Consider the following 15,436-nt stretch of genomic DNA (forward strand, 5'->3'; position numbering starts at 1 on the left):
CTCTGGGTTTTCTTCCAATAATAATCAACAAAAATGGGAAAATAAAATCCTTTTTTTTGGCTGCTTTGGAAAATACATGAATCCCAGCAGCGGGTTTTGTTTTTCTCTCTGTGTGTGTGTGTGTGTGTGTGTTTTATTTCGCTTGTTTGTCCTAAGTTGCATTGACTGATGTGGAACATGCAGTATCCACCTGCCCAAACAATAGAAAAATCCATTTTTTTTCCTTTTTTTTTTTTTTTCTTTTTGTTTTTTTTCTACGTGTGTGTTTAAATGTTTGTTTATGAGGGTCCTTTAGACAGGTGGTAGGTCACTGCTTTTAGATGCAACGCTGTCACACAGTAAGCAGACTATGTTTGGTATAAGATCTTCAGGTAAGTGTCTCCACAGCTGTTCTGTATTGATATAGGAAGTCTGTAAACAATCTTTTTTTTCGCTTGCAAATAATTTAAATTTGTACAATTCTACCCTTTTTGTCTCAACACTTGGATTCCCTGACGTCTTTTGGTCTTTTGGCTTTTTCTCGCCTCCCCTCCTCGGCCCGTTGCTGCTTCTCCTTCTCGGGTTTGGTGACGCTGTCGTAGGACGGGAGGGAGGCCGTCGAGGGGGTGCCTTCTTTTTTCTCCCTGTTGGTTCCCCCGTTTTCCAGTTTTGTGGAGAGAGGCCTTCGGCTGATAAAGCCCCTTCTGGCTAAACGAGCCCTGTAAGCCCTCTGGATGACCACCGCGGAAACCTCCTCCTGCTTCCGCCGCAGCGTCGTGGTGATTGGCTCGTAAGACACTTTGGAAGGGTTGGATGCCACGAATCTTTCCTCCATCTGTTGTCTCAGGATGTCCAGCTCGCCACTGTCCCCCAGGACACGTTTGGTGAAGGCAAAGAGGATGTCTAAACAGTGGATCCTGTCTCCACTTACCATAGGGAGGTCCATGGCGATGAGTTCGATGGTGTTGGGTTTTGGGACGCGGAGAGGGTGCTCCAAAGCATCAGCAAAGTCTGCGAGCTTGCTGTACTCGATGAACTGGGTGGCATCAGGGTCAAACTTCTCCCAGATCTCATAGAAGGTCTCGAAGTCGTCCTCGCTCAGCGGATCCGCGCTCTCCTCTGTCGCCACGCTGAAGTTCTCCAGGATGATGGCAATGTACATGTTGACCACGATCAGGAAGGAGATGATGATGTAACTCACAAAGAAAAATATCCCCACCGAAGGGTTCCCACAATCCCCCTTAAAGCCACTCCCGGGGTGCTCCTTGTCGAGGTCGCAGTCCGGAGGGCGGTTCAGGATGGGCAGCAGGAGACCGTCCCACCCGGCCGACGTGGTGATCTGGAACAAGCAGATCATGCTGTTGCCAAAGGTCTCGAAGTTGAACATGTCATCAATGCCAGCCTCGTGCTTGACGTAGGCGAAGTTGGACATGCCAAAGATGGAGAAGATGAACATGACCAAGAAGAGCAGGAGGCCGATGTTGAACAAGGCAGGCAAGGACATCATTAAGGCAAAAAGCAGCGTGCGGATGCCTTTGGCTCCTTTGATCAGCCGCAGGATGCGGCCGATGCGAGCCAGGCGGATGACTCGGAAGAGAGTGGGTGACACGAAATACTTCTCAATGATTTCAGCCAGGAACATTCCTAAAGAGGAAGAGAAAAGGACAAAGTGTGACAATGGAGACGTGCTGCTGCTTCCGAACCTAGTCGAGGGACTGGGCGCGCAGAACGCTTCGGTCGGACCGGCAAAGGGGGTCTGTGACCAGGAGGCCTCACCTCTTGGGTGGCTAAAGCTTTAGCTAGATGCTCTGGCTCCCTAAGGAGTTCTCCTAAATGGAGAGAGGTACTGCTGCAGAGTGAGTTGTTCCACCTGGATAAGGAGGGATGAGTTGTTTCCTGGAGGTGTCTTGCTCTTGGTGCCTAACTCTGGAGTTGGGCTAGGGACTCTATTTTGAAGGTGCTAAAAAATAGGTTAAGATAGATCTTATTTCTAACAGCAGAAGAACCCAGATCTGGGTTTTATGCTGTAGGACAGTCCCTAAAGGTTGGTGTTTTGTCAGTAGGCCTGGGCAGAGCTGCATCCAGCCAGGCTTTCCAAGTGACCCCATGGTATTTGTGAGATTAGGAGTATTTTAGAGGTCAGGTGCTAAAAACCCCGAAAACCTGTTGGAGGAAACTGGTTGATTCAACATTCAACCAACTGAAAACAAGGGGGCAAATCACATGCCAACGTAGGAAGCACTGCAATGCTATTTTCAGTGGTTAGTAAGCATTAAAGCATTCTGATGAGGGGAGGAGGGTGCATTAGTCAGAACTTCAAGCTGCCAAATTCTGCCACGGTCACTTGACAAAGGCTAAAAAGAGAACCTAGGAAGTCCTGGTACCTCCAGATCCCCTTCAAAGACAAGAACGTGCTCTACTCGGCCAACACCACGACAGCCCAGCACTCACAGAGCTCTTATCCAGCACTTACCCACGATGGACAGAATCACAACCACGAAGTCAAAAATGTTCCACCCGATGGTGAAATAATAGTGCCGCAAGGCGAACATCTTCAGCACACACTCACACGTGAAGAAGATGACAAACACCAGGTTGATCCAGTAAAGGATGTCCTCCATCTGCTTGCTTTGTGTGTCTGTCTCCACCATCATGGTGACCATGTTGAGGCAAATGAGCATCATGATGACTATGTCGAATGCTTGCTGAGTGACAAAGTCAAAGACAGCTCCTTGAATTCGGTTCTGCACGACAGGAGAGAGACCATGAGCCAAACCAGCATGAACAAAACTCTACCCAAGTCAACAAATTATTTCACTGTTGGTGGAGACAGGGATGAGGACGCAGTTTTTTCAACATCTTATGAAGCTTTCACAGCAAACTCCAGCCACAATTCAGCCTGTTTATGGGGAAGGGAGGAAAATGCTGTTGTTCATACCCCAAACCTGCTACCATGACCTGTGTCTTCCTGCATATCTCCCTTTGTTGACATCAGGGCAGAGTGATGCCTGCCCAGCCATAACTGGAGAGAGCAGCCAGCTCCACCTCGCAGCAGCGACGGATCACAGGGTCTTTGAGCCAGATTTCAACTCTTTTGTGCCCTGGCAGCAGTCTAGTTCCAGCAGCAGGATGCCTTCTCCTCAGCAGTATCTAAGTACCTGTCCAGTACCACAAGCAAAGCCTTTCAAAAAGCCAGGAAATGAGCTTAGGTCTTGATCAATGCAACCCACGAGGCTTTCTTATTGTCCAAGACCCCGCTCACTAATGCCAGGAGGCCTCCTACCCTCCACGTGGAGCCTCTCAGCCAGACAGGGCATTTCAGATGGTTCTGGTGATTCAAGTGAGCCAACTGATTAACATCATTCTAACCTTTCTCAGATGGTACCTGAATGATAATGACAAGAACATGGTGATGTGGAATCTAAGCATGTGTTAGAACAAAGGATGCTTTTGGAGTCAAAGCTCCTTTGAAAATTTACTCTGCAGGTTTTTTCCTTTGGTTCCCTTTATAACATACTCACCAGAGGTCGGGGAATAGGTTTTTGAGGCTTCTTTGAACCCAGCTTTTTCATGGCATTGTAGTACTTCTTTTGTTCTTCTGTCATGAAAATATCTTGACCTCCAAAGTAAAGGGGCAAAAGGAAAACTGGTTACAATCAGCTCATCCACCAGCAGGGGAAGGAATAACATCCCAGCCAAGTCAGGAGGACACCTGCCATATGGGAAGTTGGTGGCAGCTATTTCAGACAGAAATAACTTCTACTAATACCTGAGGTGTACAGATTTTCCTTTACAGAAAGCCAAGTATTTTGCCTGTGAATAACCTGTTTTATCACACTCTGTCCTTCCCTGGCCCCTCTGCCACACAGGGAGCACTGGTGGCAGGATGCTCAGCAGGTTCTGCACATGGGCAAAGCCTCAGCTCGACTTACAGAGAGGAAAAGCAGAGAGAGCCAGAGGGAGAGGCAAGGAGAACATCTTCCTCCCAGCCTGTATGTTTTAGTCAAGGCAAAAAACCCTAGAAAAGTACAAAAAGATAGCCTAGGGAAAATGTCTACTCTGGTTAGAGCTTTGCATAAAGCTTTGGGCTGCTTCTTGTACCCCCTGAGTCCTGCTCAGCCAGTCTGAGTGAGCTGGGTAGGGAGTGCTGCACCAAGAGCCACCGTGGCTCTGCACTCTGACAAGGACACTGAAGGTCCTTGACCTTTATTTTGGAGAAAACCCCACCAGCCTGAAGACTCAACACAGGTCTCAGCTCCCCTACTAATCAGCAAGCACAGATGACTTATCTTTTTCTTTTGTTGATTGAAGTTGTCAATGATGACACCAATGAACAAATTCAGGGTGAAAAAGGAGCCGAAGATAATGAAGATAACAAAATATATGTACATGTAAATGTTGTCCTCATACTTGGGTTGCTCTTCTTGCTGAATGGGAGATGAAAAGAGAAGTAAATGGCATTTCAGAGACATCCTACAAATACAGTTTGAACGAGACTGGTCTTGGATCCAGGTATTCCCAAGTAATGCTTTAGAAAGCTGTTGCTGTCTATGGAAAACCATCCCCACACTGTTTAAAGTGAAGGAACAGTAGATGTCTGTGGTACATATACACCACGAGGATGGTGATCCAATTTTCAGAAATATGCTACATTTTCAACTGACTTTCACCACAAATGAGGTCAGTGCCCACAAAATACAGAGTAATTTGCATATCACAAAGGAAAGGATCATTTTAGTGATAGGCACTGTCAAAGTGGAGACATCACTCTTCCATTTGAAGAGGGCTGTGTGAGAACATCAGCTAGTCAAAGAGAGGAGAACATTTTTTATGCTGTCCTGACCCAGTCAAATGACTTGCTTCCAACCCTGCATTCAGCATAGGACAAAAATCCATTTAAATTTTTTTTTTTTTCCTATCAAACCAACTCAAGAGAAGGAAAAAAAATTAGACAGCAAATCAGAAGTAATGACACTGGCATGATTCCAGCATGCATGGAGAAATGGCTCCAACACAGACACCACTTCAAAACTGGATTCAAACTGGCACTTGGGGTCCCATGTAGGTGCAAGGTTCCTGCAGGACCTTCTGGCTAACTCCTCCCCACAATTTATTCTGATGAAATGCATAAATACACTGCATTTCCACTCCAGCAGCTCCCCTGCCACTGAAAGATCCCCTGTCCCCAGAAAGACCCTGCCCTTTTCAGGATTTTTTTGAGCACCTTTTAACCCCTAACACTAACAAAGCCATTAAAGCAATCACAGCAACAAATCCCCAACATAAACATGATTCTACAACTTTTACTCTTGATTTCACTGTAAGTAAAATAGCAGAATGAAATACCAGGAGGTGAGTCTGTGCTCGTGCACGTTACCTTTCTGGAATCTACTGCTGCATACATGATGTCCATCCAGCCCTTGAAAGTAGCCTAGCAAAGAAAACACACGTTCTTTTAAGCCAGAGTTCACCCAAAGTCAAAGAACAGGTCTGACTTGTGCTGGCTGTGTGGAGGGTTCCTTAGCACTCTTCATCACCCTGCACACTGAACTTCAACTTTTCTTAAATATTTCTCTTTTTATTTAAGCTAAAGGGGGCCCATAAGAAAGCTGGGGATGAACATTTTAGCAGGGCCTGTTGGGACAGGACAAGGGGGATGGTTTGAAACTAAAAGAGGGAGATTTAGACTGGAGAGAAGGAAGACATTTTTGACACTAAGGGTGGTGAGCCCTTAGCACAGGTCACCCAGAGAGGTGGTCGCTGCCCCATCCTTGGGACCACCCCAGGGGAGGTTGGATGGAGCTCTGAGCACCCTGCTCTGGTTGGGGCTGTCCCTGCTCCCTGCAGGGGGGTTGGACGAGAGGATCTTTAAAGGTCCCTTCCCACCCAAATCAGTGTGTGATAAATGAATCTAAACATGTTGACTTTTGGGAGACTCTGAAGAGTAGAGCTGGGGCAGCTTGCTTTGCTGGGAGACCCACGTGAGGCAAAGGGATGAAAGAGAAAATGGCAATTTTATCCCTAACCCGAGCGGGATTTACAGGACACAGCATTTCCTGGAGAGGGGGAAGGAGTCAGAACCCATTAGAAGCAGTCTGCATCTACTGCTAGCAGGCAGACGACGAAGGACAAACTCACAACTTGCAGAAGTGCCAGATATCCTGCTCCAACGTTGTCAAAGTTAATTTTCACGTTCTTCCATCGGATCTCGGTGGAGTTGGGCGGCATCAGCGCCTCGCAGTCTGTCTTGTTGTTAACAACATCTATGTCAAAGCGCTCCTCGGAGGTTTCATTAAAGCAGTAATGATATTTCCCGGCAAACAGGTTAACCCCCATAATGCTGAAAATCAGCCAGAAGATAAGGCAGACCAACAACACATTCATAATGGAAGGGATAGCGCCAACCAAGGCGTTGACAACCACCTGTGTTGGAAGGGGTGGGAAAAAGTTTCAGTATAAAACACAAGGCAGGAACCAGCAAGCATCACTACAGCTGTTTTTGGGGGGGGAATAGGAGGTAAGGCCACTGACAGATCCGTGGCATTCTCTCCACCCAGAGGTTGGCAGTGAACTTATTCCAAGCGATATATGAAAGTCCTGCTTCAAAGCCACCTACTGAAGCTCTGTTTTTCACAGAAAACAGGCCAGGTTGTTGGATTCACTGGGTTTCGTTTTGGATTGTTACTTCTTAAGTTAAAGCAATTCTTCAAAATCATTTTAGTTGCCAAAAGGGAGAGGGGGGTGTTACTGAGTGAGGCTCAGACTCTCTTCTCAGAACCAAGCAGGCTCCTAGCTAGAATTTTTTTCAGAGCCGAGTTGGAGGGCACTTTTGCTGGTGGATTTGATGGGTCTTGTCAGCCAGTGGCCCTTACGGCCATTCCCCACTTTCAAACAAGGCTGTTATCACTTCGGAGCCCGGCTCCTGCTCCCACCGAGGTCACCAGCAACCCGTGTGGCACCGACTCCAGTGGGGGCAGGACCAAGCCCGGCGTTGCTCTGGTAAGACTAAGCAGTGAGTCGCTGTAAACATCAAGATCATAGTTGTGACTAAGCAAGGCCAGTCATGTTGTCTCAGGCAGACAGCTGAGCATGCAGCTAGGCAGGCTCAAGAAGACAGAAAAGCCATGTTCCTTCCTCCAAACTGCAGCAAACACGGGGGGGAAGCGGTACCAGGGTTTGGCAGAGCTCCTATCTTCCACTGCCTCCTAATTTTAGCTCTTCGTAGTTTGGGAGCACCGTGTCCCTCAGCATCCCTGGCCAACACATGATAAAATGTAAGCGATTGGGTTTTTAATAGAGTTAGGTCAGCAGGATATTAAATCTTTTATTACGATCTCCTAATTTAGATTTCTTTAATAGAGGGACAGAATCTAAACTGTTTTTACCACTTTGCCTTAGTTTTGAAGGACTACCCAATCACAGGGGGATTTTGGGAGTCCCTCAGGTAGCAGCACCTGAGCCACAACTGGTCTTGGCCACCACCAAGTGTCCCCTTCTCCACCTCCAACAGCTGTTGGTTGGATGCAACCACCACACGCAAGCCAAGCTCTGCAGCAAGCACTTGTCCTCTGTCCCAGCATGAAGGAAACTTGAAGACAACAGTCATCTGGACAGCAAGTAGCATGATCTTAAATCACATCATGAATCCATCACTGTACACCCAGGGAGGTCTAAAGGCTCCTCCAGAGAGGCCTTGCTTTGGTTCTCCCTTCACCCAAACAGGAGCTCTGTTGCCAACACAACAGCAGGACAGTGTTTGGTTAAAGATCCTCCAGATTACCAACACACTGGGTTATTCCAGTTCATCAATGGGAGTGAAAACTGTGTCATACCCTCCTCAAATGTGGTCACTCAGAGCACGTTGAATTTATAGAGCACTGAAGAAGATCTGAGAGAAGGAACATGGCTTTTGTGTGCAGACTGACAAGAACGCATGCACGTTTCATAGCACCACTGTCAAACTCCCTGAATAATTGAAGAGCAGAGCAAGCTCTTGAAAATGCAGATTTACTATGGAGTAGAGAAAAGCAAAGAACTAAATTTTCCCTTTCCTTTCCAAAAGGCTTTTCAAATCTGGGAAGAATTGTATGGGGCAGCAACGCTTGTCTTCAAGTCAAACCGAAGGGAAAATATTTGGGTTTAGGGAACTAAGAGGGCTGCAGTCAGAAGTTTATTATCAGTTTTGCTGTGGTGAAAATCCTCTACTTTAAGCCTGAGAATTTCTTGGCTGCGTTAGAAATCACAGCTTCTCTCCAGCCTGGCTTAAAAATAGATTTTAGTATCTATAGGTCCAGTACTAAGTCTTTTGTTTTGTGATCACAGATCTCAGGTGGGACCCGAACGCAGCCCAGCAAAAGCTCTGGCTCTGTGTTGATGGAAAAAGTTTTCATCCTTTGTGCCTGTATTATAAAGCTGAGAGTTAAGCTGACTGACACAAAGAAAGAGCAGCAGGGTGACATAGCAGGGAGGGATCAACCCTCTGTGGATGTGATCATTTATTTCTCTCACTTGCTATGGAATCGGAGGGTTCCTGATCAGCTCACTGCCTCTCGTGCTGGATGTTGGGCTCAGTCACACTACAGCAAATTCAAAGGAGATCAGAAAGATCCAGGTGGAATTGCTCTGGTCAGAGCCTGAGGTAAAACTGTGACTGCCATTCCCTTCCCTTTTTAAAAAAATACTTCATCTCTTGCAATATCTCTAACTGGGAGCTAATGGGGATTTAGCACAAGGACCTCTCAGAGCAACTGGGAAACCCATTAATACAACAGACACTTTACCTAACAGAAATGTGCAATTCTTTTGCACATTCTTCTAACTTTTTAAATCCCAAATGGGGAAGAAAGCACCAATATTAGCGGCCAAGTAGTGAGGCACTGAGGCAATTTCAAATCCCCAAGACACTGGTGCTCTCTGACAATTTGAGGGAAGCTTGTTAAGTTCAATGCTTTGCTTGTGCTTCGTTGCTCGTTCCACAGTGACAGGACAGGGGACTGTAAAGCAGGGGAAAAGGGAGGGAGTGGAAAGGAAAAGCTTCACTATCAGACAAGGCTTCCAGTCGCCACCAGACTGGACCGAGAACAACAAGGTGCAACAAGAGGAATTAAACCAAAGCCTTTTTTGCAAGCAGCTGAGCTCCCCGCCAGTCCCTTCCTGAAGGCCTGAGTGATCCGAGAGAGGAAGCTGCCTTTCACCCCCCTGTGCAGGCAGACTGCTTTTGTAAAAACCCCTCAGATATTGCCTGTCAATCCAATTCCACCAGCGGCCAACACCTAGAGGGGCTGGAGACACTGAGGTGGTTCAAATTCTGCTTCTTTGCACCTGGTGATTCTCCCTAGATAAAAGAAGTTACAGCTGAGAAGCCCCCTCGGATGCTAGAGGTCAAAGCCAGGCTAAATGAGAACAGCCAAGTGTTAACATCGTCTACAAATGGCATGTGGTTTGGGCCAGTAATTAATGTAATGAGGCAGCTTAATGCATCTCCCTTTCTTAAGAGGGGAGGGTGCAGCGGTGGGCAGGGTGAGGGGACATCCACGGTGGAGGTGATCGAGTCAGCAGCTGCATCATGAGTCTGTTTGGAATTTTTCTTTCCACCAGTTTTTGATCAGTTCTAGCATGCTTAAAAAAAACCGCTCCACAGGCATGCAGAAGGATCAGCTGCTAATGGCATCTTACCCTCATCCCCTCAAATCGGGACAACGCTCTTAAAGGCCTCAAAGCTCTTAGTGTCCTAAGGGACTTTATGGCACCTAGTTCCGAGTAGCCCAGGGCATTAGCTATAAGGCTGACTAAAGAGACCTACACAGGAAATAGAAAAAAAAAAAGAAAAAAAGAAAAGAAAACAAAGAAAGAAAGAAAAAAAAAAAAAAAAGAAAGAAAAAAAAGGTTCCAGACTGTTAGAATGGATCCCCTAGCACTGCTCGCCCAGCCCAGGCTGCCAGCCCGGGCGGCCCCCAGAATAAATACCGAAGACATGACACCAGCTGCCTACTTCACTTGACTGAAACGACCTGGAAGGAAATAATGCGGTTGAGAAAGGCATAAGAAAAGAACATAGGGGGAAAAAGAGTGAGAGAAAGGCAGAGACACACAGACGGAGAAGGGGGTCTGTCGGAAGGAAGAGCCCAAACGATGACAAAAACCTTACCCTCGCCCTTTACTGTCTGCAGGATCCCAGCGGCTCCCATTAAACTTAAGCCAGACAAATGTTAAAGGTACCTATGAGAAAGAATACAGATAAATACACACACTGCACGAGCTGCACTCAAGCTGTACACAAGCCACCGCGCTCACGCCGAGTGCCTGCTCCTCGGGGCTGGGCGTGTGCCTGGCCCACGTGGCTTCTGCCAAAAGAGCTCTGGAAAATGGGAGCTCCGACCCCATGCACACGGTGCTGAGGCAGCTGAGCCCCACGTGTCCTGGTTCTGCCTCTTCCACTGAGCTACTGCCGTGGGCTTTTTGGGTTTTTGCTTGCTTTAATTCGTGGTGATGCTTGTGAGCATCTCTGGGGGAGGATGAGGATGGGTAGAGCCACCATAGGCAAGCTGAGGGGCACAGTGATCACAGGGCTGCTGGCATGTGGGGACAGTGTTCTGACATCTGGTTTTCAACACCGTAACCACAAAGACCACCTTTTTTTCTTCAGATTTAGGCTCTACACTTGTGAGTGATTGAGCATCCTCCCCCAAGCAGCACTGAGGGCAGCTCAGGGTCCTGCAGGATGAAGCCTGAACGTGTGGGGCCATCAATTCTTTGACCTGGCACGTGGGTTTGGGTTGGCAAGTCCATTCCCCACATGAGCCAGCTCTTTAGAAAACTCTTTAGATTAGATCAGACATGACTTGGCTGTAGGTAAAGAGCATCTACAGACCCCATGTCATCAGCACCTCACTATCCTCCAGTTTTGGCTCCTATCACATTACAGACACAGATAAGAACAGATATGTCAACCTTTTTTAAGGAAAAAAAAGACAGCAATATAGAGTAACAAATTATGGAAAAACATGAGACCTCCTCCTACAATAGGTGGGTTTCTAGCTTAATTCTCAGCATAGGACATTTCCTCTTTACCACTCTTTAAAAAGAAAAAGTATTAAGATAATAATGTGAAATTAATTATAGAACGATTCTCAATCCACACATATTCCACAGAAACTTCACGACCAGAAATTTCAAATGCATGAACATGTGGGAAAACAGAGAAATTTAGTCTGATTTTACTCTTTGTGCATAAGCCTCACGCTTCTTCTGTCTTTGTATCTGCCCCCAAATGAGTGGCCACCACCTTTGGCCACATGGTTCTCTGGTTTTTCCATGTAGTTTTCTGATTTTAAAATGACACTGATTAAAAACATGCCAGAGGTGTCCCAAAAGTTGACAGCCAAGCCTCTGTGATCAGCCTGCTCAGGGTGGGACCAAGCCCACGGCAACACCTCTAAAGGTCCATAAACAGCGAAATCCAGCGTTCTGCCCTGTAAATATTCTACAGGGTGGAGGCTTCACTGAATCCATGCTTTTAGAGCCTCTTCCCCTGGGATAACACCTTGCTCCCGAGCAGGGAGCTAACTCAATGGCAGGGAAGTGACTAAAGGCTGGTTCAGCTTTCATGGGGTCTTTTCAGTATTATTCTCTCGGGACACTCCGACAGAAGACACAGCAGGCACCGATGGCAGACAAAAGGAATTCCAGATTGACTGAAAAGCAGAAGCCTTCATTATTACCCAGAAAAAGACTTTGTCTTCACAAATACACCCAGCAAGCTTTGGGAATCAGAGGAGGAGGGTTATTTGACAATGCTATCAAACCTGAAAAATAACATTCAAGAGCGTTGTTATGAGGCAAAGGGTTATTCTCTATTCGTTACGGCTGCCAGGCTGGCTTCAGTCAAACCCCATCCACATCACACCAGAAAACTTGATTTAAAAACCCCACGATTTAACAGATACAGGACACGATGCGTAGCTGAGATTTTTGTCCAGCAATAGATTTGCATCTCAAATTCACATTCTGCATTTTTTTGCAGGCAGAAATGTGCCACTCTCCTGTCTAGGACACCAAGTGGAAAGAGGAATTTCTCCTACAGCACTGGGAGTTCAGGATCCTTCTACACAAGCACATGTTCTCTCCCTGTAAATGTGTTACCTGGCTGCAAAGTTCCTTATTTTTACTCCCTTAGCAGCCAGATACTTGGGAAGAAAATGAAACTTGTAACACATCTGTCAATTCAACTGCACTTTGTTCCCAACAGCTGGAATTTGACTCAACATGAAGCAGAAGGGCTGCGGGTGCTATTTTTGTGCTGAGCTGCTGGTCATCTTTTTAATTCAATGCCCCAAAGAGTTTAATTTGCTGAAACACTCCCCTCAAAGTGGTACAGAAGAGGGGATGGCAGCTTGTGTTAACTCCCATTTTAGCACCTGTACTTCATCTTAAGGCAGTGAAAGAGATACCGAGTTATTTTCAGGAGAATTACTACTTCAGGATGTGTGGTAAAAGAAAAGGGACTAAGGGGATCAGAGAAAACTTTAAAAAAGAAAAAAAAAAGGGGCAAAATTCAGTTCTCCACAGGAAACGTAGACATCTTGAGTCACTTCTGCCCCTGAATTCCAAGCATAGTTCCTCCACCTACTCTGAAATATTTCCAGAGTGATAATGTCACCAAAACAGCAACTTGGCATAGCTGAATCATATTCTTAATGTTCCAAATAAGAAGCTTGGAAAAAAATTAAATTATTTTTAAGTATTTGCTCTTGGGACATTCAGTAAGGACACTGATTCACAACTGGATGTGATGGAACATTTTAAAACAATCCAAGCACTTGGGACTCTATGGTTCCATTTTTTGCAATTCTTTGGACTTCACAAGTCCTGTTGACTTCCACAATTTTCTGCTATTTCTGACAGCACAAATTCCATTTATTTTAAATGCCCTTGTCGTGCTTCAGAGCCAGATTTGTTACTAACACTTCTCTCTATTGTTTTTCTTTGAATTCTTAAATTTTTCCTCCCTACCAAGATGTTCTGAAGGGGAATCCCAGGGCAATCATGTGCTGATCTGCCCAGATCACCCCTCCCCCTGTTCAGGCTACAATCCCTTATTTGATACCATTCTGCTCTTCCTCTCCTGGCTGTGAGATCTTTTTAAAGAGAAGAATGAGGATGTTGAATTGCATTTTGCATAATAAGCTTTCCAAGCCCTCAGACTCTCCTAAATACATGCACCCAGTGCAGCAGACCTCGTTAGGTGACAGGATGGGAAGATTTTGCCTGTTGCATCATCCCCTTGTCGTTAAAAACACAAGTAAATGATTACAGAAAGAGGATGTCATCAAGGGACACCACATCTGCACAAGTCCTCCCACTGCTAACACCTTCCAGTAGCTCAACATGTGGACAGGCCTCTTAGAAACAGTATTTCCAGCAGAGCAAAGGGCTGGAAAAACCTCCTTTATCTCTGCAGGCTCATTAGGACCTGCCAGGCAGGAATTCCACAGGAAACACTGGCATTACTCCAAGGGCTGGAGGGTTCTATCCTTGCTTTGCAAACTTACAGGTATCTGGGATTGAATCCTCATTAACTGTATGATTCAGTCAGGACACTCCTCAGGAGAAAACATGACCCCAGCATTCCTCTAAGTAACATTTTTTGCCAAGCAGAAGGAAGGAGGAGAGGATACATACAGCCACAATGAGGAAATCCAGCCAGCACCAGGCATTGGTGAAGAACTTGACAAATCCATAAGCACACCACTTCAGCAGCATCTCCAGGATGAAAATGTAAGTGAAGACCTTGTCTGCATACTCCAGGATGGTCCGGATGGTTTTCCTCTGTTCTATGTAAATATCCTCAAAAGCCTAGGAAACAACCAGGTACCTGGGTCATTATATAGGATTTTTTCCATAGTTCAATGTTGTTATCCAGAAGCTTATTCAGACAATGCTGAGATGAGCAGTGGAATTACATTTCTGACAGACTCTGTTCTAGTAATCGCAACACTGCAACGTCCAACCAAAAAATAACCCCCAAAAAAAGGCCTTGAATAAGTAACACAAAAATTTCTCCTTCTTTTTAAGGCCGAGTCCATCAGCAATCAGACTGTTCATTACTATGAAAGTAAAAAATGAAATGTAAAGAAACCCAACAGGTTCCTGCTGTGGGGTATGAGATGTGGACTCTGATTCTCAGGATTCTGTGATTCTACGACTTTGGTCCCAAAACTCACGAGTAACGTGGGCCTGAAGTAGTTTGTTGTATGACACCATCTACTAAATTTCTCCTTTTTAAGGCACATCCAGAAGGGCCGAATCCATCAACAATCAGACTGTTCATTACTATGAAAGTAAAAAATGAAATGTAAAGAAACCCAACAGGTTCCTGCTGTGGGGTATGAGATGTGGACTCTGATTCACAGGATTCTGTGATTCTACGACTTTGGTCCCAAAACTCACGAGTAACGTGGGCCTGAAGTAGTTTGTTGTATGACACCATCTACTAAATGGTGTCCTGTGTGAAAACAACCAAACCTAGTGATTATTTGTAGCTCTGTAATACCAGGGGCTCAAGAAGCTCTGCAAGCAGGGACAAAAGGGAAATATAACTATTCATGCTTGGGAAGGTGAAAATGAGGCACAGATACAGGCTGACTTTGTCCCAGATCCTCACGTTCCTAGTCAAGCTGTGATCAGAGCCCAGCTCTCAATTATTGAGACTCAACAAAGGTCTAATAAAGGCTTTTGTACAGGACCTACCACGACAGAGGTGTGTTGTTTTCCAGGCAACAATCATCACAGCTTGCCTTCCCACCACATTTCCTAAACACAGCTTTCCCAACTAGCTGTCCCCCAGCTCAACGCCGCCGGGCGACGCAGACTCCTGAATTTCACTCACCAGGGCACCACTGCTCAGTAGGATCATAAAGATGATGAAAGTCTCAAACCAATTATGCTCCACAATCAGAAAACAAGTCTTCCTCAAGGTCCACCAAGACTTCCCCAGCCCTTCCTCAATATTGACCTGACAACATTTACAGCGCTGCACGCAACCTGGAATGGGGACAGTGCACAAAGGAGCATGAGCCCAAATTCTGTTAGGTAACAGAAGATTTAACACAAGAACATAAAATCTTAATTCTCTAGAAGCAGTTTTGATGCCAACAGTACTAAATACGTTGAGTTTCAGTTAAAACTCTTGTGGTCTTGAGGATTTTATGATTACTTTCACCACTTCTGTATCTGGGAACCTGAATTAACATCAATTTGTGAACAGATTAAGCTCGTGACATTTGCTGAGATATCCATGCACTTGACAGAAGAGCAATGGAAAACTTGCTGATACAATAACCTTGACCCATTTTAAATCTCTTTGCCATGGGAATACCTGTAATGGATCAGTTCCTGAAAGACATTGAGGCCAGTGACCAAAGGGGAAAAAAAAAAAACTCGACCAGAAGTTAAATTC

General features: G+C 45.8%; 1 protein-coding gene across 1 annotated transcript in view; it reads right to left on the reverse strand.

Moving 5' to 3' along the window:
- Positions 1 to 431: 431 nt before the first annotated feature.
- The window catches only part of SCN8A (sodium channel, voltage gated, type VIII, alpha subunit), a 44,221-nt gene continuing 29,216 nt past the window's right edge, over positions 432 to 15,436 (reverse strand). The window contains exons 19-27 of the mRNA XM_008943480.1: positions 14,867 to 15,021; positions 13,660 to 13,833; positions 9,655 to 9,777; positions 6,118 to 6,402; positions 5,357 to 5,410; positions 4,269 to 4,406; positions 3,501 to 3,605; positions 2,453 to 2,723; positions 432 to 1,623 (exon numbers count right to left, since the gene is read on the reverse strand). Of these exons, the coding sequence (XP_008941728.1) occupies positions 476 to 1,623; positions 2,453 to 2,723; positions 3,501 to 3,605; positions 4,269 to 4,406; positions 5,357 to 5,410; positions 6,118 to 6,402; positions 9,655 to 9,777; positions 13,660 to 13,833; positions 14,867 to 15,021 (2,453 nt within the window). The 3' untranslated portion in view covers positions 432 to 475. The remainder of the gene's footprint in view (positions 1,624 to 2,452; positions 2,724 to 3,500; positions 3,606 to 4,268; positions 4,407 to 5,356; positions 5,411 to 6,117; positions 6,403 to 9,654; positions 9,778 to 13,659; positions 13,834 to 14,866; positions 15,022 to 15,436) is intronic.

The sequence above is a fragment of the Merops nubicus genome, unplaced genomic scaffold, assembly GCF_000691845.1.
Source record: "Merops nubicus isolate BGI_N331 unplaced genomic scaffold, ASM69184v1 scaffold18667, whole genome shotgun sequence".
NCBI lineage: Eukaryota > Metazoa > Chordata > Aves > Coraciiformes > Meropidae > Merops > Merops nubicus.